Genomic DNA, 27,734 nt, shown 5'->3' with positions numbered 1-27,734 from the left:
ACATTTGATTTTAACTGTTTGGCCATAATGACCATTGTTATGTTTGGAGGAAAAAGGGGGAGGCTTGCAAGCCGAAGAACACCATCCCAACTGTGAAGCACTGGGGTGACAGCATCATGTGTGTGGGGGTGCTTTGCTGCAGGAGGGATTGGTGCACTTCACAAAATAGATAGCTACATGAGGCAGGAAAATTGTGTGGCTGGAAAGTTGTGGATATATTGAAGCAACATCGCAAGACATCAGTCAGGAAGTTAAAGCTTGGTCGCAAATGGGTCTTCCAAATGGACAATGACCCCAAGCATACTTCCAAAGTTGTAGCAAAATGGCTTTAAGGACAACAAAGTCAAGGTATTGGAGTGGCCATCACAAGGCCCTGATCTCAATCGCATAGAACATTTGTGGGCAGAACTGAAAAAGCATGTGCGAGCAAAGCCTACAAACCTGACTCAGTTACACCAGCTTTGTCAGGAAGAATGGGCCAAAATGTACCCAACTTATTGTAGGAAGCTTTTGGAAGGCTACCCGAAACATTTGACCCAAGGTAAACAATTTAAAGCCAATGCTACCAAATACTAATCTAGTGTACGTAAACTTCTGACCCACTGGGAATGTGATAAAAGAAATACAAGTTTAAATATATCATTCTCTACTATTATTCTGACATTTCACATTCTTAAAATAAAGTGGTGAGCCAAACTTACCTAAAACAGGGAATTTTTACTAGGATTAAATGTCAGGAATTGTGAAAAACTGAGTTTAAATGTATTTGGCTAAGGTGTATGTAAACAAAAGGTTGGGTTTACAAACTAAGCTCTTCCTATCAGCACACTGACGACAGGATTTCACCTTATGTGTCCGGCGCCGACAGAGATGGCCGCCTCGCTTCGCGTTCCTAGGAAACTATGCAGTATTTTGTTTTTTTACGTATTATTTATTACATTGGTACCCCAGGTAATCTTAGGTTTTATAACATACAGTCGGGAGGAACTACTGGATATAAGAGCAACGTCAACTTACCATCATTACGACCAGGAATACAACTTTCCCGAAGCGGATCCTGTGTTTTGCCCACCACCCAGGACAATGGATCGGATCCCAGCCGGCAATCCAATACAACGACACCGTAAAAGGGGCAGACGAAGCGGTCTTCTGGTAAGGCTCCGGAGACGGGCACATTGCGCACGGCTCCCAAGCATACTACTCGCCAATGTCCAGTCTCTTGACAACAAGGTTGATGAAATCCGAGCAAGGATAGCATTCCAGAGAGACATCAGACTGTAACGTTCTTTGCTTCACAGAAACATGGCTCACTCGAGACACGCTATTGGAGTTGGTACAGCCAGCTGGTTTCTTCACGCATCGTACTGACAGAAACAAACATCTTTCTGGTAAGAAGAGGGGCGGGGGGGTATGCCTTATGATTAACGAGACGTGGTGTGATAACAACATACAGGAAATCAAGTCCTTCTTTTCACCTGACTTAGAATTCCTCACAATCAAATGTCGACCGCATTATCTACCAAGAGAATTATCTTCGATTACAATCACAGCCGCATTTATTCCCCCCCAAGCAGACACATCGATGGCCCTGAACAAACTTTATTTGATTCTATGTAAACTGGAAACCACATATCCATATTCATTGTAGCTGGGGATTTTAACAAGGCTAATCTGAAAACAAGACTCCCTAAATTCTATCAGCATATCGATTGTGCTACCAGGGCTGGTAAAACCCTGGATCATTGTTATTCTAACTTCCGCGACGCATATAAGGCCCTCCCCCGCCCTCGTTTCGGAAAAGCTGACCACGACTCCATTTGGTTGCTTCCAGCCTATAGACAGAAACTAAAACAGGAAGCTCCCGCTCTCAGGTCTGTTCAACACTGGTCCGACCAATATGATTCCACACTTCAAGATTGCTTCCATCACGTGGATTGGGATATGTTCCGCATTGAGTCAAACAACAATTTTGACGAATACGCTGATTCGGTGAGCAAGTTCATTGGCGATGTCGTACCCACAGCAACTATTAAAACATTCCCAAACCAGAAACCGTGGATTGATGGCAGCATTCGCGCAAAAATGAAAGCGCGAACCACTGCTTTTAACCAGGGCAAGGTGACCGGAAACATGACGGAATACAAACAGTGTAGCTATTCCCTCCGCAAGGCAATCAAAGCTAAGCGTCAGTATAGAGACAAAGTAAGAGTCGCAATTCAACGGCTCAGACACAAGAGGTATGTGGCAGGGTCTACAGTTAATCACGGATTACAAAAAGAAAACCAGCCCCGTCGCGGACCAGGATGTCTTGCTCCCAGACAGACTAAACAACTTCTTTGCTCACTTTGAGGACAATACAGTGCCACTGACACGGCCCGCTATCAAAACCTGCGGACTCTCCTTCACTACAGCCGACGTGAGTAAAACATTTAAATGTGTTAACCCTTGCAAGGATGCAGGCCCAGACGGCATCCCCAGTCGCGTCCTCAGAGCATGCGCAGACCAGCTGGCTGGTGTGTTTACGGACATATTCAATCAATCCTTATCCCAGTCTGCTGTTCCCACATGCTTCAAGAGGGCCACCATTGTTCCTGTTCCCAAGAAAGCTAAGGTAACTGAGCTAAACGACTACCGCCCCGTAGCACTCACTTCCGTCATCATGAAGTGCTTTGAGAGACTAGTCAAGGACCATATCCCTCAACCCTACCTGACACCCTAGATCCACTCCAATTTGCTTACCGCCCCAATAGGTCCACAGATGATGCAATCGCAACCACACTGCACACGGCCCTAACCCATCTGGACAAGAGGAATACCTATGTGAGAATGCTGTTCATCGACTACAGCTCAGCATTTAACACCATAGTACCCTCCAAACTGGTCATCAAGCTCGAGACCCTGGGTCTCGACACCGCCCTGTGCAACTGGGTACTGGACTTCCTGACGGGCCACCCCCAGGTGGTGAGGGTAGGTAACAACATCTCCACCCCGCTGATCCTCAACACTTGGGCCCCACAAGGGTGCGTTCTGAGCCCTTCCTTCATTACCAACAACGACGAGACGGCCTACAGGGAGGAGGTGAGGGCCCTCGTAGTGTGGTGTCAGGAAAATAACCTCACACTCAACATCAACAAAACCACGGAGATGATCGTGGACTTCAGGAAACAGCAGAGGGAGCACCACCCTATCCACATCGACGGGACAGTAGTGGAGGGTAGAAAATTAAGTTCCTCGGCGTACACATCACAGACAAACTGAATTGGTCCATCCACACAGACAGCGTGGTGAAGAAGGCGCAGCAGCGCCTCTTCAACCTCAGGAGGCTGAAGAAATTCGGCTTGTCACCAAAAGCACTCACAAACTTTTACAGATGCAGAATCGAGAGCATCCTGTCGGGCTGTATCCCCGTCTGGTACGGCAGCTGCTCCGCCCACAACCGTAAGGCCCTCCAGAGGGTAGTGAGGTCTGCACAAGGCATCACCGGGGGCAAACTCCCTGCCCTCCAGCACACCTACACCACCAGATGTCACAGGAAGGCCATAAAGATCATCAAGGACAACAACCACCTGAGCCACTGCCTGTTTACCCCCCTATCATCCAGAAGGCGAGGTCAGTACAGGTGCATCAAAGCAGGGACCGAGAGACTGAAAAACAGCTTCTATCTCAAGGCCATCAGACTGTTAAACAGCCACCACTAACATTGAGTGGCTGCTGCCATACATGTAAAAAAATCACTAGCCTCTTTAAACAATGCCACTTAATATAATGTTTACATACCCTACATTACTCATCTCATACAGTGCCTTGCGAAAGTATTCGGCCCCCTTGAACTTTGCGACCTTTTGCCACATTTCAGGCTTCAAACATAAAGATATAAAACTGTATTTTTTTGTGAAGAATCAACAACAATTGGGACACAATCATGAAGTGGAACGACATTTATTGGATATTTCAAACTTTTTTAACAAATCAAAAACTGAAAAATTGGGCGTGCAAAATTATTCAGCCCCCTTAAGTTAATACTTTGTAGCGCCACCTTTTGCTGCGATTACAGCTGTAAGTCGCTTGGGGTATGTCTCTATCAGTTTTGCACATCGAGAGACTGACATTTTTTCCCATTCCTCCTTGCAAAACAGCTCGAGCTCAGTGAGGTTGGATGGAGAGCATTTGTGAACAGCAGTTTTCAGTTCTTTCCACAGATTCTCGATTGGATTCAGGTCTGGACTTTGACTTGGCCATTCTAACACCTGGATATGTTTATTTTTGAACCATTCCATTGTAGATTTTGCTTTATGTTTTGGATCATTGTCTTGTTGGAAGACAAATCTCCGTCCCAGTCTCAGGTCTTTTGCAGACTCCATCAGGTTCTCTTCCAGAATGGTCCTGTATTTGGCTCCATCCATCTTCCCATCAATTTGAACCATCTTCCCTGTCCCTGCTGAAGAAAAGCAGGCCCAAACCATGATGCTGCCACCACCATGTTTGACAGTGGGGATGGTGTGTTCAGGGTGATGAGCTGTGTTGCTTTTACGCCAAACATAACGTCTTGCATTGTTGCCAAAAAGTTCAATTTTGGTTTCATCTGACCAGAGCACCTTCTTCCACATGTTTGGTGTGTCTCCCAGGTGGCTTGTGGCAAACTTTAACCGACACTTTTTATGGATATCTTTAAGAAATGACTTTCTTCTTGCCACTCTTCCATAAAGGCCAGATTTGTGCAATATACGACTGATTGTTGTCCTATGGACAGAGTCTCCCACCTCAGCTGTAGATCTCTGCAGTTCATCCAGAGTGATCATGGGCCTCTTGGCTGCATCTCTGATCAGTCTTCTCCTTGTATGAGCTGAAAGTTTAGAGGGACGGCCAGGTCTTGGTAGATTTGCAGTGGTCTGATACTCCTTCCATTTCAATATTATTGCTTGCACAGTGCTCCTTGGGATGTTTAAAGCTTGGGAAATCTTTTTGTATCCAAATCCGGCTTTAAACTTCTTCACAACAGTATCTCGGACCTGCCTGGTGTGTTCCTTGTTCTTCATGATGCTCTCTGCGCTTTTAACGGACCTCTGAGACTATCACAGTGCAGGTACATTTATACGGAGACTTGATTACACACAGGTGGATTGTATTTATCATCATTAGTCATTTAGGTCAACATTGGATCATTCAGAGATCCTCACTGAACTTCTGGAGAGAGTTTGCTGCACTGAAAGTAAAGGGGCTGAATAATTTTGCACGCCCAATTTTTCAGTTTTTGATTTATTAAAGTTTGAAATATCCAATAAATGTCGTTCCACTTCATGATTGTGTCCCACTTGTTGATTCTTCACAAAAAAAATACAGTTTTATATCTTTATGTTTGAAGCCTGAAATGTGGCAAAAGGTTGCAAAGTTCAAGGGGGCCGAATACTTTCGCAAGGCACTGTATGTATATACTGTACTCAATATATCTACAGCATCTTGCCTATGCCATTCTGTACCATCACTCATTCATATATCTTTATGTACATTTTCTTCATCCCTTTACACTTGTAAAGTGTAAGGTAGCTGTGTTGTTACTTGAGACCTACTGAGCCCCAATATACCAAAGTCTGGTTGGTAATTGTGTACCATCAGTGGTATACCGATAACCCTTTTCACAATACTGAGCAGACCCAGACCCAAGCTGAGAGGAGCTGTACTGCTCTGGCATGGTTACACATCCACCATGGATGCTGGAACAGTGTTGGAAAAGATAAGGCCTATGTGAAAGAAAGATGACCAAGCCAGCACGGTACAGGTCAGGTTGGTACAATAGTGTCAAAAGGGTATACTCACATTTTTATGTTTAATTTCTGACCCTATTTCATTTGAATAAATTCTTTGAGAACCACGTTGACATTTTCAAAACCAACCACCAGCTTCAACGAAATAATGACCGAACACCAAAATTAACAAATTATTATAATATGACTTACAACTTAGATGATCATACAGGCAATAATGACAGACACATTATGCAACAAAACTGAAAACAGTTGGTCAAAACATCAGTGGACACTCAAAACAAAAATCAGAACTGCTAAAGAATTTAGAATATCTCAAATAATCAGAGAAACACATTTATATCACAACCTGTTGTAAAAAAAACAGCTCTGTCTCAAGACTCAAGTGTCCAGTATGGGGTAGGAGCTATACACATCAGGCCACTCACAGTAAAGCCAAGCTCTTGTCTCGGCAATGTTTATCCAACAAGGCTAACCTATCCCTGCTACACCAGGGGAGTGTTCATTAGAGCACACAATGGAAAACGTTCCAAAATATTACGCAACAGAAAAACAAAAAATGTGTTACTTATTGGACAGGTTCAGTTAGTCCCCTCTTTCAGTCCATTTTCTTCCATTTGGTGCCTAATGAACACAACCCTGGTCAACATTCATACATTTATAGAAATAAATAGACACACTAATAAAGGTGCACACACTCTCAGTATTGCATTGAGAATGACTGACAGCTTTCCATAACACGCTTACACAGAGACACACATACACACAAAAAACGCTTCAATCTTCAGGGGGACAGAAAGACAACAAAACAAAACCAAATTGAGTCACTGATGATCGTGGTGCCGTCATTGGCAATTTGGGGAGGGTATTTGTTCTCGAAAGAGACAGATTTTGGGGTTGGTGTCTGTGCTAATATTAGGGATGAATTTGGGGATCTTTCTTGGGTGAGGATCGGGCGTTCATCCTCAAGGGATGTTGGGAGTTTGGTCTCTCCGTCACACACATGGTTTCTTTGGATGGCCGTCAGGGCTTCACAGGCTGGATGGAGATGAGACTGCCAAACTTGAAGTGCTGAATAACAGGGAACTTCTCCAAGCACTAGGAGTAGACAAGGAGAAAGAGAGAAGGGAGGGAATTTACAAGAATGAAGAGAGATAAAAAGAAGATGGTCAAAGAGAGAGAAAGATAAGGAAGAAAGAGAAAGGGGGGGGGGTTAAAAAGAAAGATGGAGACAGGAAAGAAAGAGATTGGGTATCAGAGATGAGACATTTGAGATATTTGTTTACCCTATGAGAAATACATAAAGCGAATAGAGGACCAGTGGTGAAGAACAGAAATGGTACAACTTGACACTGCTTTACTTCATCTAGTGCAAACTTGGTTTAGCATCATCCATACACACCAACCAAAGCCAAAGCTATGGACTTGTCTAGAGCAAGCAACTTCATGCAATTCACATAAGGTGGTCTATGTCCTGAAATAAAGCAAAAATCTCCACTCATGGGTGTTTCTTCCAAACAGCCTCTAAAAAGCAAGTTGGTGGATTTGTTATCCAGCAAGGTGTCAAAGCTTGCTTGCAAGAGCTTCCAATCACTGATTGTTATCGCAAATTTGCATCGCTGATAATTTGCATAAATGCTTCAGAGACTGGAGCTACCACAGGACAGCTACCATTAACCCTTATCAGGTCATCTTTCATCTCATCCACAGCTGCCAGTCCTGTCTCAGTTACCTCTGGCTGTGACAATTTGGTCACATTTACATTTGTCTAACCATTGAGAGTTGTATCTGCCTTTTGTGTGGCTAGCTAGCCACTTCCAGACCCGACGAGACATTGGTATTTATACTCTCCATGGACGTCTCAAAATCAGGGCTGTTGTATGAAACAAATTTATCATTGGATCGTCTCTAACCAATCAGAGTATCAAACCAATGATGGCTCTGGCACAACCCATTGGAATCTGGGGCCAATTAGAAGGGTCAGACTGTGTTCGCATTCTACAAGGCATCAGGTAGGAAAACTAATCCAGGCTCATTGTGGAGAAGAAACGCTAGTGGGCGTGGCGTTGTGCGGCAGCGAACCAGCTAACGTCACACTCAGATCGCTGGCATATGAAACTTTGATAAATAAAATGGGAGTTTTTGAGTACCGTCATTTTTCAAATCCATGCCTGTTTCTACAATCGTGTGATCACCATTGAAAACAATTACATGGGGACGGCTTTCACCTGGGAGGTAGTTCACACTCCTAAAGGTGATAGACTGTTGGGGTGATTGAGTTGCCCAGTTCCAAATTGACCACTAGTCCCTAGTTAAAATAAAGAAAGAAAGAAAGAAACACCTTGACCTCTAACAGATGACTAACATTGCTTCTGCTTACTACTTGGTAGTACCACATTGCCAAAATCTCTGTGGTTATATCTTCGGAACAGCCTGTAAAACTGGTCTAAAACTAGTCTATCAAGCATTGTGTCAAAGTTTGCTAGCGAGAGCTTCTCTCCTCTGACGCAATGTTGCGTCGCTGATCATTTGCAGCCCTGAAGAATGCAGTGTGCCGAAGTGTTTGTTTACCATTAAAATGTTGAGAACATATACAGTGTGACTTTTTTTCTTTTTATACACTACATCTCTAACCGCCAAGAGTGAAATGATTCAATGTCTCCTTGTGCCTCCATTGGAAATGACTGATATACAGTAGTTCAGTGGCTCAAAGTAATAAACAATGTGAATCCACAGAAAATGCTAAAGATTTAGATGTGTGCCGTCAAAATTATTATTGCGCAACTTTGGGTAACACTTTATTTTACAGTATTTACCTAGTATTAGTGCTCACCGATTAACTGTTTTTTAAACAAGTAATTGACTGAAGTGGGTTCAATAATTAGAATTCCATTTTGTTTTTTCTGTGAGCTCCATGCTCATTTTCTCACTGCAGTTTCTCTAGTAATAAATCAAGACCGAACTGTGCAATGTAGTAGGGAGTTGTAGTTTCCAAAAGCCCAATAATTAAACATAATTACCACGTTGTCTGTGCTAAACTAACTACAATGACCATAATCCATTGCGTGCCTACTTGTTCGGTCTGTATGGGGCAGAGCCAGAGCAGAACAGGGGATCAAGAGGGATAGAGAGCAGTTGCTTTCCGATGTATCTCTACCTGAAAATGCATGATCTAAGTGATCGATAGTTAGTATTCAGAAGTCATAAAAGTATGCCTTATTTACTTTGAAGAACTACTAAAAACAGTGATTTTGTCAGACAGTATAGGTCTAGTTAAATAAAGCTTTAAAAAAAACAAATATAAAGATTATATTTTATCTTACCTTTATTTAACTAGGCAAGTTCTTATTTTCAACTAGCCTACATGCTCTTCAGAACACAGTGGATTAACTGCCTGTTCAGGGGCAGAACGACAGATTTGTACCTTGTCAGCTCAGGGATTTGAACTTGCAACATTTCAGTTACTAGTCCAACGCTCTAACCACTAGGCTACCCTGCCACCCTGAGTTGGAATGAAATAAAAGCCATCAAACAAATGTAATATATACAACTGAAATATTTGATTAAGTAATGTGAATAAATAAGGGTTAAGTGATAAGCAGTAAAAATAATAAAAAATGTAGTTATTTTTTTGTACTAAAACAACCTAATCACTCAGCACTACCTATCTATTTCAATACTCAAAAACATGACATGGTAATAGCATAACAATTCCCAATAATAACTATTTTAGTTGATTTATGGTTGATACAACAGCCACCTTGACATGCTACACTGGTATCAAGTATCAGAGGTCTCTAAAAAAGGTAAGTACTTCTTCAATCCACATTTGTTCAGTCTTTGTCAATTGACTTTATAACGTCTGTAAATTAACACCCCAAAAAAAGTCCACCAGGGTCAGGATAAACATTTGAACAGAACGTCTTGTCTGAGAGTTGCATATTTTGTTGTTGTGCCCTAGCAGAAGTTGAGAAATTGCGAAAGGGCTGAGGAGGGAAGCAAGCAGCAGGCTAGAGGCAGGGCAGCGGTAGAGAGAACCAGAGAAAAGAGGGAGAGAGACAGAGCTGATTCCCTATGTGGGGCCGGGGGAGGGAGAGTGGAATGCGAGCCTGGGAAGGATGGGGGGGGGGGATGGGTGTTAGCAGACAGCTTGGCCCCTCAGCTCTGGGAAGACTAGCAGGCCCACTCTTGAAAACACAGGATGTGGGCTCAGGCAGGAGAAGGGGGTGGGGCCAGCGATACTCTCACACACATACTGACACTGTTCCGCTCTCTCAGGTCCTCTCGTTTAACCCTTTCCTGCCTCTAACTTATCAATAGAATCATTAGCCTACTCGCTCTTCAGAACATTTTTACATTTATAATCACACTTCAAGATAGCGTTATGTCTTAAGTTATGTCTTAAGTTATGTCTTAAGTTATATTTGAGTATTAATAAATAAGATTTATTTATAAGTCTCTTTATTCTGTTCCATTTGGGAGGACTACACTTCTGTTTGAGTAAAATTCTGTAAACATTAATGATTAAACTACTTTCATGACCCCTGACATGAAATTGAATCCCTAGTCTGTAATACCTCAAACTGCCACTGGGGAAATCCAGGTGACAAAATTCACCTTTAAAAAGCAAAGTCTGATTTCAACTAATGACATTTACCCCTTGATTTGGGAGAGTATGACTCAAATAGCTTAATGGGATAAGTACAACTACCTTGTAACCCGACTGACTTATGACTCCACTGTTTATATCTTGGTTGTCATAGATACTGTGTTAACTAAAAGATATACATCTTCAAAACGTGTTAGAAACCAAGTGCAATTGAACTGTTAATGTTATGGGACCCATTTTCTTTATCGTTTACCTTTTATTTTAGGGGGACCCACTGTCAAGGTTCATCATACACTTTTAAGTGTAGATTTAGATTGTTCTCACTCTGTGGGGTGTGTCTCCTCTTACCTCTGCCTTGTACATTCGGATCAGGCCCTGGTTGACTTTGGACCAGGTGGGGACAGCGCTGATGTTCCACAGCTGATTGGAATGCTCAGCAAACGGACCAGTTTTCATCTGGGGGAGGGGAGAGAGAGTGTGTGTGTGTGGGGGGGTAATATAGAAAGAGAGGGGGGGAGGGGGGAGAAAGAGAAAGGAGGAGAGCGTGAAATATATGTTTAATTCATCCATTAGCTAACCAGCCAGTAAGGAATATATAAGCCTAAGACATTACAAGACATAATGACAGGCAGGTCAACAGTTGTCCCACTGTCCATCTCATACTTTTTGGGGTGCCAGTGAGGAGAGTGCATTTCTTTTTTCTTTCTGTGTGTGTGTATGCCCTTATATTTACCCCAAGGGAAGAAAGAAAGACAGACAGAGACAAAGAGAGCAATAGGGGCTCTGAATGAATGAATGAATGAATGTAGTGGTAGTGTTTGGGACACAGTCTCCCTCCACAGCACCTCCCCCCCACCAAAACCCAGAGGACAGCTTGTGACCGGGGCAGGAACCCAACCCTAGCCCCTGGCTTCCCCCGGGCCTCCACCAGAGAGGGACGGGGGTGGGGTCTAGTGAGGGTACACTGAAGGAAGGAGTGATTCACAACAGCATGTGGGGAAGGAAATGACTGGTGAGTTTAGTACACTACACACAACCTCCCAGAGAGGCTGAGACTGTGTGTGTGTGTGTGTGTGTATATATATATATATATATATATATATATATATATATGCACATTTGTGTCAGCATGTGAGCGTTCGCACGTGAGAGAGAAAATATGCAAGCAGAACAACAGTTTGTCTGAGAGACCATACAACACACACACACAAACAGGGGAGGGAGAGAGAAATGTGCTTAAAAAGGCACACATCCATACACAAAAGAAACCTGCATATATACACCCCCCCCAGGGGGACAAACACTTATCTGGAGGTGAATGTATTCCCTCCCAAATATGCCCTCCAAGACAAAACCACCAACAAAAACTCCTGCAGATCTGTCGCACGCTGGGTCTGTAAGCTTTGAGGAGACTCCTATGGTAGGTACACCTACAGCTCACGCTGGGTCTGTAAGCTTTGAGGAGACTCCTATGGTAGGTACACCTACAGCTCATCCCTTGGCAGTAGTACTGTGTACCCAGAGTCTCCGAGAGCATTCAGTCTACTTGAACGGAGCAATACTCAATCACGGGGTGTCAAACGACACAATATTGAGAAATGCTATAGATGAAGACCTACCAACCAACTGAGACAACTTCCTGGACAAAACATTTCAGTGTAATAGTGAAAGTGTAAACTTCACAGTAAAAAAGCCTGTCCAACCAAAAACAGACCTAGAAAACCTGAGCCTACTTCTTCACTATGGTGAAACACTAAAACAATACAGAAATACACTACGGAAAAACAAGGAACAGCACGTCAGCTCAATGTAATTGAAGAACCCATATAATCTAACCACAGTTATCTAGCCAAAATGGAGATATACGGATAAACCACTTCCCCAATCTTTTTGTCTCTATAACAAAGAACAAAAACATATACATGATCAATTACAAATCTTAGACTCAGCTATTAAAGACTACCAGAACCCACTGCATTATCCAATTACATTGAATGAATTAAAAAGGACATAATACATCCCTCCAACCCAAAAAGGCTTGTGGTGTTGATGGTATCCTCAATGAAATGATAAAATATACAGACCACAAATTCCAATTGGCTAAACTTAAACATCCTCCTCAGCTCTGGCATTTTACCCAATATTTGGAGTGATCACCCCAATCCACGAAAGTGGAGACAAATTTGACCCCAATAACTAGATATGCGTCAACAGAAACCTTGGGAAAATCCTCTGAATTATCATTAACAGCACACTTCGTACATTTTCTCAGTGAAAACAATGTACTGAGCAAATGTCAAATTGGCTTTTTAACAAATTACCATACGACAAACCAAAGGCAAAGTCTTCTGATGCTTTGTTGATTTCAAAAAAGCTTTTGACTCAATTTGGCATGAGGGTCTGCTATACAAATTGATGGAAAGTGGTATTGGGGGGAAAAAAACATAAGACATTATAAAATCAATGTTCACAAACAACGAGTGTGCAGCTAATATTGGCAATAAACACACAGATTGCTTTCCACAGAACCATGGGGTGAGAAGGGATGCAGCTTGAGCCCCACCCTCTTCAACATATATATACAACGAATTGGCGAGGGCACTAGAAAAGTCTGCAGCACCCGGCCTCACCCCACTAGAATCTGAAGTCAAATGTCTACTGTTTGCTGATAATCTGGTGCTTCTGTCCCAAACCAAGGAGGGCCTCCAACAGCACCTAGATCTTCTGCACAGATTCTGTCAGACCTGGGCCCTGACAGTAGATCTCTGTAAGACACAAATAATGGTGTTCCAGTTTCCAGGACCACAAATACAAATTCCATCTGGACCCCGTTGACCTAGACCACACAAAAAACTATACATACCTCGGCCTAAACATCAGCACCACAGGTAACTTCCACAAGGCTGTGAACGAGCTGAGAGACAAGGCAAGAAGGGCTTTCTATGCCATGAAAAGGACATAAAATTCAACATACCAATTAGGATCTGGCTAAAAATACTTGAATCAGTTATAGAACCCATTGCCCTTTATGGTTGTGAGGTCTGGTGTCTGCTCACCAACCAAGAATTCACAAAACAGGACAAACACTAAATTGAGACTCTGCATGAAGAATTCTGCAAAAACATCCTCAGTGTACAAGGTAAAACATCAAATAATGCATGCAGAGCAGAATTAGGCCAATACCCGCTAATTATCAAAATCCAGAAAAGCTGTGTTAACTTCAACAACCACCTAAAAGGAAGCAATTCCTAAACGTTCCTTAACAAAACCATCGCCCACAGAGAGATTAACCTAGGGAAGAGTCCTGGGGCTCTGTTCACAAACACACCCTCAGGACAGCAACACAATTAGACCCAACCAAACAAAAAGATAAATTATTTCCAATGTGTCAAGTAATTATTTTTTAAAGATAGCGCAAACTAGAATGCTATTTGGCCCAAAACAGAGAGTACACTGTGGCAGAATACCTGACCACTATGACTGACCCAAACTTAAGGAAAGCTTGGACTATGTACAGACTCAGTGAGCATAGCCTTGCTATTGAGAAAGGCAGCCAAAAACAGACCTGGCTCTCAAGAGAAGACAGGCTATGTGCACACTCCCCACAAAATGAGGTAGAAACTGAGCTGCACTTCCTAACATCCTGCCAAATGTATGACCATATTAGCGACACATTTTCCCCCAGATTACACAGACCCAAAAAGGAATTAGAAAACAAACCCAATTTTGATAAAACTCCCATATCTACTGGGTGAAATACCACAGCAGCAAGATTTGTGACCTGCTGCCACAAGAAAAGGGCAACCAGTGAAGAACAAACACAATTGTAAATACAACCCATATTTATGTTTATTTATTTTCCCTTTTGTACTTTAACTACTTGCATATTGTTACAACACTGTATATATGCATAATATGACATTTGAAATGTCTCTAGTCCTTTGAAAATGTTGTGAGTTTAATGTTTAATGTTAATTTTGTATTGTTTATTATCCATTTCACTTGCTTTGACAATGTAAACATATGTTTACGGTGCCAATAAAGCCCTTTGAATTGAATTGAGAAGAAAAAGTGAGAGAGGAAGAGAGATCAGGAGAGGAAGAGAGATCAGGAGAGGAAGAGAGATCAGGAGAGAAAGAGAGATCAGGAGAGAAAGAGAGATCAGGAGAGAAAGAGAGATCAGGAGAGAAAGAGAGATCAGGAGAGGAAGAGAGATCAGGAGAGGAAGAGAGATCAGGAGAGGAAGAGAGATCAGGAGAGAAAGAGAGATCAGGAGAGAAAGAGAGATCAGGAGAGAAAGAGAGATCAGGAGAGAAAGAGAGATCAGGAGAGAAAGAGAGATCAGGAGAGAAAGAGAGATCAGGAGAGGAAGAGAGATCAGGAGAGGAAGAGAGATCAGGAGAGGAAGAGAGATCAGGAGAGGAAGAGAGATCAGGAGAGGAAGAGAGATCAGGAGAGGAAGAGAGATCAGGAGAGGAAGAGAGATCAGGAGAGGAAGAGAGATCAGGAGAGGAAGAGAGATCAGGAGAGGAAGAGAGATCAGGAGAGGAAGAGAGATCAGGAGAGGAAGAGAGATCAGGAGAGGAAGAGAGATCAGGAGAGGAAGAGAGATCAGGAGAGGAAGAGAGATCAGGAGAGGAAGAGAGATCAGGAGAGGAAGAGAGATCAGGAGAGGAAGAGAGATCAGGAGAGGAAGAGAGATCAGGAGAGGAAGAGAGATCAGGAGAGGAAGAGAGATCAGGAGAGGAAGAGAGATCAGGAGAGGAAGAGAGATCAGGAGAGGAAGAGAGATCAGGAGAGGAAGAGAGATCAGGAGAGGAAGAGAGATCAGGAGAGGAAGAGAGATCAGGAGAGGAAGAGAGATCAGGAGAGGAAGAGAGATCAGGAGAGGAAGAGAGATCAGGAGAGGAAGAGGGAGGCAGCAGCAGCTGCAGCAGCTTTTTGCCGTTTGGGGGAAGGAACAGAACATAGCAACACCTCCTCCCTTCCCCTCCTTTTCTGCCACAGTCTCAAAATCACATTCCTCTCCCTCTGCCACCACCCAACACACCCTCTTCTAAAGATGGATATGGGGTACTGTGTGTGTGAGCATCTTGTCGGTGGAATGGCTTACACAAATCAGTCCTTACTTTTCTTGCATTAACACTGGCCTTATGACTTAACACCGAATTTGCTTATAGCTGCTTTAGTCACTATGACTGAGATGTGGTTGTCGTACCTAGCTACCTTAAGATGAATGCACTAACTGTAAGTCGCTCTGCTAAATGACTAAAATGTATTGAAAAAAGATTTGTAAAATTACATAAGTCCAATTCCTCTGTCTCACAAAATGATGATCAGAGTTTTGTGAACCAAAATTCAGTCAACTCAAATCAATTCAGTGATTCAATTAACACATTAGAAATCCCCATAGAATGCAATTGGGAGAAAATATAAATTCACAACCCGCATCACACACAATTCATTGTGTGTAAATTGTGTGTATGAACTGAACTGCGGTGGCATGGACACTGAACCCTGCGGAACACCCATTTTCTGTTTTTCCTTCTGCCTAAATGTCCCTCTCACCTCATTAATGAATTTGATACACTCCAGGAACATGTAGTCGTGGTGATTCTCGTTGACCACTTTTTCATCGACAAAGTGCTTGGGCTCCAACGTGGGGTGGTCTGGGACAAAGGGAGGAGGAAGCAGAGGACAAAAAGAAAAAAACTGTAATTAGACACACCGACCACTGGGTGTCACTCTTTCCCTTGCCACACTGCAGTATAGCCCTTATAACTATCAAATATGCATGACACATATTTTCAAATACTTCCCCTGTGCATGGGTGAAGTAGGCTTTGCCTGGGCTAGTGGAGTAGGCCTCTTACCTACAAACTGGGAGCTGCCCCATATGAAAGGTAGAAATTGGAAATCATCCAACCCCCAGACCCCCTGGCTGCCAGCAGGCTCCATTCTGTAGGTTTTCTGAAGCTTGCGCATGACCACCAGATACCTGGTGGGGTTTTAAAAAGAAAGTTGTAGTTTAATTTATAGTCCATACGAGGCACATACAATCATTTACAGATTGTGCACACATAAAACAGTGCCTGTCTCACCTGTCAAACACCTTGAAAATGATGGCCAACTGGTCATCTACCCTGAGAGCTCCGATCTTGCAGAGACAGCAGAGGAAGATGGCAAAGGCAGCCTCGTGACCTGACAACAACAACCTGTGTCATTCATGGACAGTCACACAGGCCGATGTGATAAATATAAGTATGTCCTATTGTTACTAATAGAGTTGTAGTGGGCAATACCAAAGTCAAAGGCAGAATATATGTGTAAAGGACAGAGTTCTGAAGAGGGAAAGAACAGGATTTGTGATTCAACAGTGCCCTCTAGTGGGCATGTGAAACAGGGACACACACGTTAGGGACGTGTCTGTCTGGGTGTTACCTGTTCCATAGTCTATCCTGGTGGAGTTCCCCACCGCCTCCTTCAAATACACAGCTATCTCTGGAGCCGCAGCTACCTTGTCTTCTGGGATGACTGCTGCAACCAGGCCCTCTGCTTCCTACACACACCATTTTTTACATTTCTGTCATTTAGCAGAAACTCAGAGCAACTGCATATCACAACAAAACCTTTCACACACAAACAATTTTATTAAAACACTTGTGAATAGTATAAACCTTTTGTGTGTGTGAGTGTTACCTGGTCGAGCTTGGCGTACCAAGTCCTGTAGGCCTTGTTGCCGAAGCGAGAGGGCTGGTCTTCAGGAGGGGTCTCATCTATCCAGCGGTCCAGAGTCCCCAACAGAGCCAGAAGCTTCTCTATGGTCTGAAATGAGAACAGACACACTGAAACATTCACAAAAACCCTGCTAACATATTTAACTGTTATTTGGATACATTTGATTCTTATTAGCACTTCAGCAATTTTGCCAAGAAGGATAGTTCATTATTATTCAGGTGACATGCAACGTTAGTGAAGACCTATACAAAAAGACTCAAAACTGTAATTGTAATTGTTGCCTAAGGTGCTTCCACCATGTATTGACTCGGGTAGGCGGTATACTTCAATATCGTCAAGATATGTTTTTTATTTCAAATTAATTCATACATTTGCCATCAATTGTTACTTACCAAGGCTCTAAGGGAAATAAATGTGAAAAGAACACAAAGGGGGTGAATACTTCTTGTTTGTGTACCAACAACAGCACAAGGCATTGTGGCTTGATATGACCCCATTCTCCCTGTGTCCCTCTCGGTCTTCCTGATGATGGAAAGAAAAGTTGCCTCCTGAGACCCATTATGGAGGGGGGAGTTGCCCATCTTTCACACTGACTGACAAGTCAGCTTCGCTATGGCTGTAGATGGCCCTCCCACTTCACCTCCCAAACTACTCCATAATTCATGAAAAGGAAGGACAGTAGTAGTCTGTGTATGTGATGCTAAGAAAGGCAAGAATACAATATAAATGGATTTACATGTATTTTTTACGCATGGAAATACAGCCTGTTTGGGTGGGATGGAATTACAGCCTGTTTAGGTGGGATGGAATTACAGCCTGTTCAGGTGGGATGGAATTACAGCCTGTTCAGGTGGGATGGAATTACAGCCTGTTTAGGTGGGATGGAATTACAGCCTGTTCAGGTGGGATGGAATTACAGCCTGTTCAGGTGGGATGGAATTACAGCCTGTTTAGGTGGGATGGAATTACAGCCTGTTCAGGTGGGATGGAATTACAGCCTGTTTAGGTGGGATGGAATTACAGCCTGTTCAGGTGGGATGGAATTACAGCCTGTTCAGGTGGGATGGAATTACAGCCTGTTCAGGTGGGATGGAATTACAGCCTGTTCAGGTGGGATGGAATTACAGCCTGTTCAGGTGGGATGGAATTACAGCCTGTTCAGGTGGGATGGAATTACAGCCTGTTCGGGTAGAATGGAATTACAGCCTGTTCGGGTGGGATGGAAATACAGCCTGTTCAGGTGGGATGGAATTACAGCCTGTTCGGGTGGGATGGAATTACAGCCTGTTCAGGTGGGATGGAATTACAGCCTGTTCAGGTGGGATGGAATTACAGCCTGTTCGGGTGGGATGGAAATACAGCCTGTTCGGGTGGGATGGAGTTTTTGACCGACAGCATAACATCACAATCTGATCTGAATAGTCTGACCAACGAGCAGTCATCTTTTATTTTCATATGTATCTTCCTACTTTGTAGGGGTAAGCTCTAGAGAACGGGGTAGCAGGTAGCCTAGCGGTTAAGAGCGTTGTGCCATTAAACCAAAAGGTCGCTGAATGAATCCCTGAGCTGACAAGGTCGTAAAATGTGCCGTTCTGCCCTTGAGCAAGGCAGTTAACCTCCAACAACAACTGCTCCCTGGGCACAGATGACATGGACGTCGATTAAGGCAGCCCCTCGCACCTCTCTGATTCAGAGGGTTTGGGTTAAATACGGAAGTCACATTTCGGTTGAATGCGTTCAGTTTTGCAACTGACTAGGTATCCCCCTTTCCCTTCCCTTAGTGTCTAGACGATCCCATCTGCCAATCTGGGGCGTGTATGTAAATATATTTACATTTGTATCAACACGCCCACAAGATCAGATTGAGCATTTTAATGGCTAAAGGGGAAACAAAATATTTAAAATATACAGCCATTGAAAGGAGCGAAGTACAGAGATCCTTGATGAAAACCTGCTCCAGAGCGCTCAGGACCTCAGACAAGGGTGACAGTTCACCTTCCAACAGGACAATGACCCTAAGCACACAGTCCTGCATTGTCTTGGCTGTCTTCGGGACAAGTCTCTGAATGTGCTTGAGAGGCCTAGCCAGAGCCCGGACTTAAACATGATCAAACATCTCTGGAGAAACCTGAAAATAGCTGTGCAGCAACGCTCCCCATCCAACCTGACAGAGCTTGAGAGGATCTGCAGAGAAAAATGGGACAAACTCCCCAAATACAGGTGTGCCAAGCTTGTAGCATCATACCCAAGAAAAATCAAGGCTGAAATCACTGCCAACGGTGCTTCATCAAGGTACTGAGTACAGGATCTGAATACTTATGTAAATGTGATTTCAGATTTTTTTTCTTCTATAAATTATCCGCCCCAAAAATGTCCCTTGTTTTTGCTTTGGCATTATGAAAACTGGAAACACTTATCTCCCTCACTAGCTTTAAGCACCAGCTGTCAGAGAAGCTCACAGATCACTGCACCTGTACATAGCCCATCTATAATTTAGCCCAAACAACTGCCCCTTCCCCTACTGTAATAATTTATTTTGCTCCTTTGCACCCCATTATTTCTACTTCGCACATTCTTCCACTGAAAATCTACCATTCCAGTGTTTTACTTGCTATATTGTATTTACTTTGCCACCATGGCCTTTTTGCCTTTACCTCCCTTCTCACCTCATTTGCTCACATCGTGTATAGACTTATTTTTCTACTGTATTATTGACTGTATGTTTGTTTTACTCCATGTGTAACTCTGTGTCGTTGTATGTGTCGAACTGCTTTGCTTTATCTTGGCCAGGTCGCAATTGTAAATGAGAACTTGTTCACATCTTGTCTACCTGGTTAAATAAAGGTGAAATAAAAATGAGGTAGTGTGTAAATTGACGAAGAGAAAAAAAAACGATTCCTTCAATTGTAGAATAAGGCTAATGTAACAAAATGTAGAGGGGTCTGAAGTCAAGGGGTCTGAATACTTTCCAAAGGCACTGTATATACAAAAAATAGTTTATAGAACAGTTATTTTCACTTAATAAACATCATGATTTAGACACAGTGATGATTTAAACAGACTGCATGGGGGCTTTAAATGAACGATGTGTAATAAACCTTGTTTCCATCTGAAGATATGTCACTACATCATGAGTTACTAGTGTTAGAAAGGATGCTACATACCTCAGACACTTTGTATTCACATGTAAGTTTCTTCCCCTTCACTCCCTCGTTCAGCGTCAGAATGAATCCCATGTAATCAGCATACGCCTTTGAGGAAGAGGGAAGGGTAGAGAGATATGGTTAGTACTCTGAATGGAGGACCTGACTCTTCTAGTTCTCCAATGCTGTCATAACAGGTTCCATATACCCTTTGTATATTCGGTTGGGAAAATAAAGACTAATCTACTTGAACATGACTATCTGGGTTGAGGCATGCCGAGTACCTGGGTTGTGTTCATTAGACTACGCAACAGAATACTTTTAAAAAGCTTTTACAATGGAAAACTAAAGAGTTCATCCCAGTAGTCCCTCCCCATTTAAGTCCATTTACTTCCATTTGGTGCCTAATGAACAGGCCCCTGGAGTTTTTCCATTTCCATGTAGTGGGTGTCTAAACCCTCTGGGCTATAGATAGGTTCATTTCTAAACCTATCATAGGTGTGGCATACCTGGGAACGTTTCCACTTCCCCATATCAGGAAACATGCTGATCTCCTTTTTGGGCACCATGAAGTTCTGACAGACAGGGATCGGTGGTGAGTCATCTTCGGGGGAGGAGCCTGAAGAGTAGAAGGGGAAACGAGTCATGGCATGTCAGCTGTGTCCCAATAGCTTGAGTTGCATGCTAGCTGTTCCAGTCATCGCACTAATTAGCAATGGCTTGCGAAATGACCGTCAACTTCCTTCAAACTCCACGCAGAGACATAAAAATGGTATCCATGGGTTCACCTGACTCTGGGTAAGTAGAAAAATAGCGTAATTGCCCAAATCTTGCACTATCCCTTTAACCAAACAGTCAGATTACCATATCCAAACTCTGACCCTGTTTCTGTAGGAGCAACCTACTACCACTTCTAATGCTGCACTGTGTTCGAGGCCTGATTCTGAGACATAATACAATAGTGTCCGCTTCAGCCCTCCCCAACAAATTCTGTTTGAGTAATCCCTCTGGAATAAATAAACGTTCAAGAATAACCACACACAAAATTACATAACACACAATACACACGCACTTTAAATGATTTCATGTTCTGGATTTCTAACTTAAGGCAAAACAAGCTTGTTTTTTCACCTGTCTTTGGTCCACTCAGTAAAGTGACCGGGCAAAAGAAACAATCTAACATCGTCGAGTGCAGGGGAGTTTTCCAGTTGCAACCAAATACACCCAAAAAAAATGATTTCAAGGACTTAAGGCCTACAGTGACACACACCTGCACCATGCAGCCCATATATGGGATACTCATCAAGCATTGGCACGCCATCCATACAGATTTGTTTTCGTCATCACTGAGCAGCACATGAAAACATTGATATAGTCTAACTAATGTCAGTGTGCCCTGTATAAAGCTATGGCATCATCACAGACTGACACCGAAAGGGAAAGGCGGGGACAATATTGCCTTTTTCCCATCCATTGACTTCATGCCCAAATGGCTATTAGCACATTATATCAATAGCTAGCTAACTATTAAAAGTTACGTAGTTAGTGTAAAAGTCATTTGCCATTAATTGGCTCATGCTGATTGTACAAAATGAAAGTAGCAAGCAATCATCTATATCATGCAATATACAACAGGTGGATCTAATCCTGATTGGTTTAAACCCCATCCAGCCGGTGTCTATTCCACAAATTACCACCAGCTAAATATACACCGTTAAAATTCCTATTTACTCTGTTCCATCTGACTGTGCAATCCGCTGGATCATCAGCCCAGCCAGGCAATTTATAAACTAGATCTCCACTATAAAAAACATCTAGACATTATCTCACATTTCTTTTAGACTATGATTAGGTTTTCAACAGCAGAGATTTGCCTGAACCTTGCTGTCTGTCTCTGACATTTGCAACATTGTTTCAACATTCAAATTAGATCTCCAGCAGTCCCATTGTAATGAATGCGTCGGGAGTTGGGACAAGACAGGCAGTGTCTCAGCGAGTGGAAATCCTGAATCACCTGGCATAATTTCTATGGATATATACAAAGAAATGTAAATTGAAAAAAGGTACAACGAAATTAAGTGCAGATATTTTGCAGACTTTCCAGCTTCAGTTTGAGTGATTTATTTATTTAACTAGGCAAGTCAGTTAAGAACTAATTATTTATAATGATGGCCTACCCCAGCCAACCCCTAACGACTGTGCGCCGCCCTATGGGACTCCCAATCACGGCCGGTTGTGATATAGCCTGGAATCGAACCAGGGTCTGTACCAGGATGGTCTGTACCACTGCGGTGCAGTGCCTTAGAGCGCTGCGTCAGTCGGGTGCCCTAATTGTATTAGCGGTGTTGTTGGCTAGCTCCTCTGAACAACAGTGTCCTGATGAGTGAGCACATTTGCTATGCCATGTGAAATCGCGCCTCATTGGCTCATTGTTATGATGTATCCAAATAAGTGTCACCAGAAAACAGCTTCAACAAATGCAAATACTTTGTTGTTATTCTGGGTGCATTTTTTTGACGTGACTGTAATTTAGCCGTAGTTGGCTAGCTATCAAGCAAGGGATAAGAACGATGCCAACCAGTATGACAATAGAACATTTAGAACGTCGAATTCATAGAGACTAGGTCGCGTCTCTAGCAACCGAACTGATAGACCAGCCGGCTTGGGTAGCAACCCTAGATGCGTCGGGCCAAACAACACCCATGACAATATATCCTCCAAAGACTGGCTTCGCGGGCATTATCACTTAATTATACAACGGGTGGTTCTAATCTTGAATGCCGTTTGGTTAAAACCGCATTCCTGGCGGTGACTATTCCACGAATGACCACCTGCTAAATCTGACGTTAATGTCTATTTAATCTGTTCCATTTCACTGTGCAGTCCACTGTCTCCGGTGGTAATTTGTGGAATAGACACCGGCTGGAATGCGGTTTTAACCAATCAGCATTAGACCCACCCGTTTTATAAATTATGAAAACAGTCATTACTGAGAAGCACATGAACACATTGATATAGTCTAACTAATGTCAGTGTGCACTGTATAAACTATGACACAAGCCTGACATCGAGGCGGGGACAATATTGCCTTTTTCCGTCCATTGACTTCATGCCCAAATGGCTAGTGGCAGTGCATTAGCACATTCTACCAATAGCTTCTAGCTAGGTTAGCAAATTGCATTGCTAGTGTAACATTGTCATTAGCCATCAATTAACTCATGCTGATTGTACAAAATTAATTTAGCTAGTTATCATCTACATCATGCAATAGATATAAGGTTCTGTAATTTGCTCACTACTAGCTAGCGCCTCGAATTAGATAGCTACTTAACCACGAACAAATAGTCTAGCTAGCTACATTGCTAACCAGGACCAATTCATTGGCTCACGAAAAGTTACGAGCAGCATTGTTCCACATGGGGAATCTCCTTCTACTTCTTTCTTATGAGAAACCATTGCATTAATTTTAATATTCCAGAAAATTCAGCATTAAACGATGAAATCAGCTACCTGAATGGTGTTCAGTCTCCGCCATGTTTACAAGAATTGCGGTACAGCCAGATATCTCACCGGATGTATAAATGTGAAGCATCCGGTTGGCGTTTCCACTCACTACCAAATATGGTGATGAAAGGAAGCCAATGGAGAAGATGGCGCGAGATTGAGTTTGGCTGACATTCTGCAAATTTTCTCATCGATGAAACATTTAATCTCAATACAGTTTTCTGTTTCCAAAAATCGACTCAGACTAAGTTTAGTAGACTTTACCCTTTGGCAAAGTTTTTTTTAATTGCTTTGTTTAGAAGGGGAAATTAATGCGCACGCGCACTTCACATAGTAGGCGTTCCATAACGGATATATGTAAATACCTGCCAGAACGCGCAAATAGGATCTCGCTAGCTCGTGCTTGGCTCTGCCCACCTCCTTGCTTGTTCTCCCCACTATGATTAATTTGCTCCCATTGGAAACGACTCGTTGTTGTCTATCTTGGGGTAGTTCTACAAATCTTTGGTTGAAGTTTTGACAACATTAGTCACCTTTCAACTTTCACCCTAGTCTCGAGCGGCTTTTGCAGCGCGCCCTCGTGCGTTGTTGCTGGGCACTACAGAGACTAGTAAATAGGCACCATAGATGTAGATAGAATCGGATTTGAGTCCTCTATTTGTCACATGAATCGAATATAACAGGTGTAGTCTTTACAGTGAACGGCTTACTTATGAGCACTTTCCCAACAATGCGGAGTTAAAAACAAAGAAAAGATTTGCCCCAAAAAACGAAATATGAACACAAGAAAATAATAATGAGGCTATATAAGAGTACCAGTACAGAGTCACTGTGAAGGGGTACGAGGTAGTTGCGGTAATTAACATTACATCTGCATGTGGGAGACACGCGGTATAATTCCTTCCGCAGCATGGGGGCAGTGTTGTCACTTAGTGTTTTGATTTGATCTACACAACGTCTGATCTGCGCCACTTGGGAGCATAAACTACGTTTCCATCCAGTTTTTATGCGAGTGAAGTCATATCATAATAAAACAAATCACTACAGCTTTGAAGAAAACAACACGTTTCGGTACAATTGTATAAATGCCGACAGATTAGTTCGACATGGTGGGATCTTTTTTTGTGTTGGTAAAATGTAATACGCGAGAAATGGCGGTGGAAATGCCTTTATGCACAAATACTGATAAAACAACCATCATCTCGAAGTAAACTTGGAGTCACGCCATAACATTGTGCGTGGTCCTCCCACTACGACTTGGGAAATAGTTTATTAACATATTCAATAATAAGGTATTATGAACTTCACAGGGTGGTGAAAGTGCACGGTAATCTTGATGCTTCTTTCATGACATGATGATCGATGCTTGACTGCGGTTTGACAAATAAAAATATTGTCACTTTTACCCATAATCATTATGTACTCTAGACTACCCGCACTGTATCTACAAGCCGTTGGCTAGAGCGCACTTGTCAAGACCTGAGTAGGCGCATTTGCTATTTAACGCAAAAACAATAATTTAAAATGCTACGGAAACACATTGAATTTTGAGCGAAAAAGGTAAGTATTGTGTGCACTAGGTCATCACGCACTGATTTTTTATCTGCAACAAGTCCGTTTGGTGGAAACACCACTGGTTGGAAAACGCGCATATTTTCTTTATGCTATAGACTGACCAGGTGAATCAAAGTGAAAGCTATGATCTCTTATTGATGTCACCTTTTAAATCCACTTCAATCATTGTAGATGATGGGGAGAAGACAGGATAAATGAGGATGTTTAAGCCTTGAGACATGATTGTGTGCCATTCAGAGGGTGAATGGGCACACAAACCGGTTAGGTTGTAGGTGCCAGGCACCCGGTTTGTGTGTCAAGAACTACAACGCTGCTGGATTTTTTACACTCAACAGTTCCCCTTGTGTATCAATGGTCCACCACCCAAAGGACATCCAGCCAATTTGACACAACTGTGGTAAGCATTGGAGTCAACATGGGCCAGCATCCCTGTGGAACGCTTTAGACACCTTGTAGAGACCATTCCCCGACTAAATGAGGCTGTTTTGAGGGCAAATGAGGGTAACTCAATATTAGGAAGGCGCTTCTAAATGTTTTATATACTCAGTGTATAGGCTATGATAATTAACGTAACAGGTTAGGAGACTGACTGACATCATCATTCAACTAAAATATAACTTAATTTACATTGAACATTTTACAAAAGTAAATCGTGCATCTATTTATCTGAAACCCACAGCATGAACGATTCAGAGTAGCTTTGCGTTCCTAACAGTGTTGTCCACATTATCCTGCTTTTTATTTTCATGTTCTTTGTCCTATTTCTGTCTTAAAGTTCACAGGCAACAAATTTAGTTTAGATATTTTTTTGTGATCTAACTGCGCCACAATCCAAAATAATAAAGTTGTAGTCTATCAAAGTAATTACACCAATTATTTTACTACATTTAACATTGACTATATGTAAATGCTTTGCTTTGAATAGTAAAGTAAACCCTTTTAGAGCTAAAGAACGACATCTAGTTTATAATTATAAATCTGATTATTTCACAAAAGTTTAGCTAAACACGCTGCCAATGCCAGTGAGGGAAGGCAGCTCTTCCTTGCTTTCACAAAATGAAAAGAGCAACAAAAAAACAAAAAAACTTGCTATCGCCCCTGGTGAATGGAACTGGGACCGGCGAGGAGATCATGTTACCAAAAGGTGTCAACGTAGTGAAGCTGTAACTGCGCTAGCTAGTACTATCTTTGGCGTTGTTGTTTTGAAGGGTGTTCCTGAAGTAACTATTCGCCCTTGAATACGCTTTGTGGTCCGTTCATTGGAGTTCAGCTGGGAATGAGAAACCGATTCATTCCTGTACTTTGAGCACCGAGCATTTGTGGGCGGATCTTTCCGAATCATCCAGAATGTTGGGCATTTTAGCCAGGACGATGGTGAGTACACAATCAACAACGTTAGCTATAGAATAGCTCCCTTGTAGCCCGCAAAACGGGTTAGCAAGGGAAAACAAGTGTTCGTAGGGTGTGTTCTAGTTATATATCGAAAACAATGGGCATTGAGTCAAGTAACTGTAGCTAGCTAGCTAGCTAGCTAATGTTACGCAATTACAGCCTCGCTGTGTATGTCAAGCAATGTGTAACACGTTAACTAGTCGGGGCAAAGTCAAGCTGGAGATAAGCCTTATTGATATCGCAGTTAAAATTATATTACATATTCAGACTTTCCTCGTTTAATACCAATTAAACAAAATGTGCAAGAATGGTATAAATGACATTCTTAATCAGCTGACTATAGCGAACAAGTAACACCCCTTGTTTTTCACTTCGGTTTCGGTTGTTTTTGGAGTCAAAATGTAGCTAAACCGTTGCCCTCCTCCGCTGAGGAGGAGGGCAACGCCTACTTTTGCGTGGTAATAAAACATGTCTATAGCTTCACAACCACGTAAAATATCGCTCTCAAATCAATTTGACTTTGTTCAGAGACTTCCCTCGAATCCACTGCAAATTGTTTAGCAATTGTTTTTTTTTTTTATCTTTTTGTTTTTTAAAATTCTCATTACAGATAAATTCTTCCTTTTATAGGACTTACATGAATACAAACAGCCGTGATTAGTTCAGAGACCTCGCAATTACTTTAGTATTTATTTAAAAAAAAACGTTGGCTGTTTTTCAATTGAATACATTTTTTAAAATGTTTTTTAAAACTTCAATAGCTTCCACCCCATATCACTTGCATGAATTCAGCCAACTGTTATTGGTTCAGGGACCTCGTCAAAACAATGTAAGCCATTGTAAGCGTTTGTATTTTTTTGAATTTGGCTATTTTCAATTAATTTAAATTGAACTTACATAAATACGTCCATAACTTCAATAGCGTCCACCCCATATGACGTTCATGAATACAACCAACTGCAATTGGTTGAGGGACTTATTCCCGCCAATCCACGGCAATTACTTTTGGGCT

At 42.4% G+C, this 27,734-nt stretch overlaps 2 protein-coding genes across 2 annotated transcripts in view; one reads left to right on the top strand and one right to left on the bottom strand.

The window, feature by feature from the left end:
• Positions 1-5,922: 5,922 nt before the first annotated feature.
• On the bottom strand, positions 5,923-23,909 carry ptpa (protein phosphatase 2 phosphatase activator). Its single transcript, XM_036976822.1, has 10 exons — positions 23,762-23,909; positions 20,761-20,870; positions 20,273-20,359; positions 17,070-17,195; positions 16,812-16,929; positions 16,472-16,571; positions 16,244-16,368; positions 15,940-16,040; positions 10,720-10,827; positions 5,923-6,860 (listed from the first exon to the last, which is right to left on the bottom strand). The coding sequence occupies exons 1-10, from the start codon at positions 23,841-23,843 to the stop codon at positions 6,786-6,788; spliced, it is 1,032 nt and encodes a 343-aa protein (XP_036832717.1). The 5' UTR covers positions 23,844-23,909; the 3' UTR covers positions 5,923-6,785.
• Positions 23,910-26,426: 2,517 nt separating this feature from the next.
• Positions 26,427-27,734, top strand: part of crata (carnitine O-acetyltransferase a) — a 28,323-nt gene continuing 27,015 nt past the window's right edge. Inside the window, exon 1 of the mRNA XM_021601730.2 lies at positions 26,427-26,704. Coding sequence (XP_021457405.1) covers positions 26,678-26,704 — 27 coding nt within the window. The 5' untranslated portion in view covers positions 26,427-26,677. The remainder of the gene's footprint in view (positions 26,705-27,734) is intronic.

The sequence above is a fragment of the Oncorhynchus mykiss genome, chromosome 5, assembly GCF_013265735.2.
Source record: "Oncorhynchus mykiss isolate Arlee chromosome 5, USDA_OmykA_1.1, whole genome shotgun sequence".
NCBI lineage: Eukaryota > Metazoa > Chordata > Actinopteri > Salmoniformes > Salmonidae > Oncorhynchus > Oncorhynchus mykiss.
This window is presented reverse-complemented; position numbering and strand designations above follow the sequence as displayed.

Excerpts from the sequence above, each read along its gene's own strand:
- ptpa (XM_036976822.1), bottom strand. The coding sequence starts at position 23,843 with ATGCTTCACATTTATACATCCGGTGAGATATCTGGCTGTACCGCAATT. Across the intron at positions 16,572-16,811 it reads CAGGATAGACTATGGAACAG|GTCACGAGGCTGCCTTTGCC; the intron begins GTAACACCCAGA and ends TGTTGTTGTCAG. Across the intron at positions 16,041-16,243 it reads GGGCAGCTCCCAGTTTGTAG|ACCACCCCACGTTGGAGCCC; the intron begins GTAAGAGGCCTA and ends CCTTTGTCCCAG.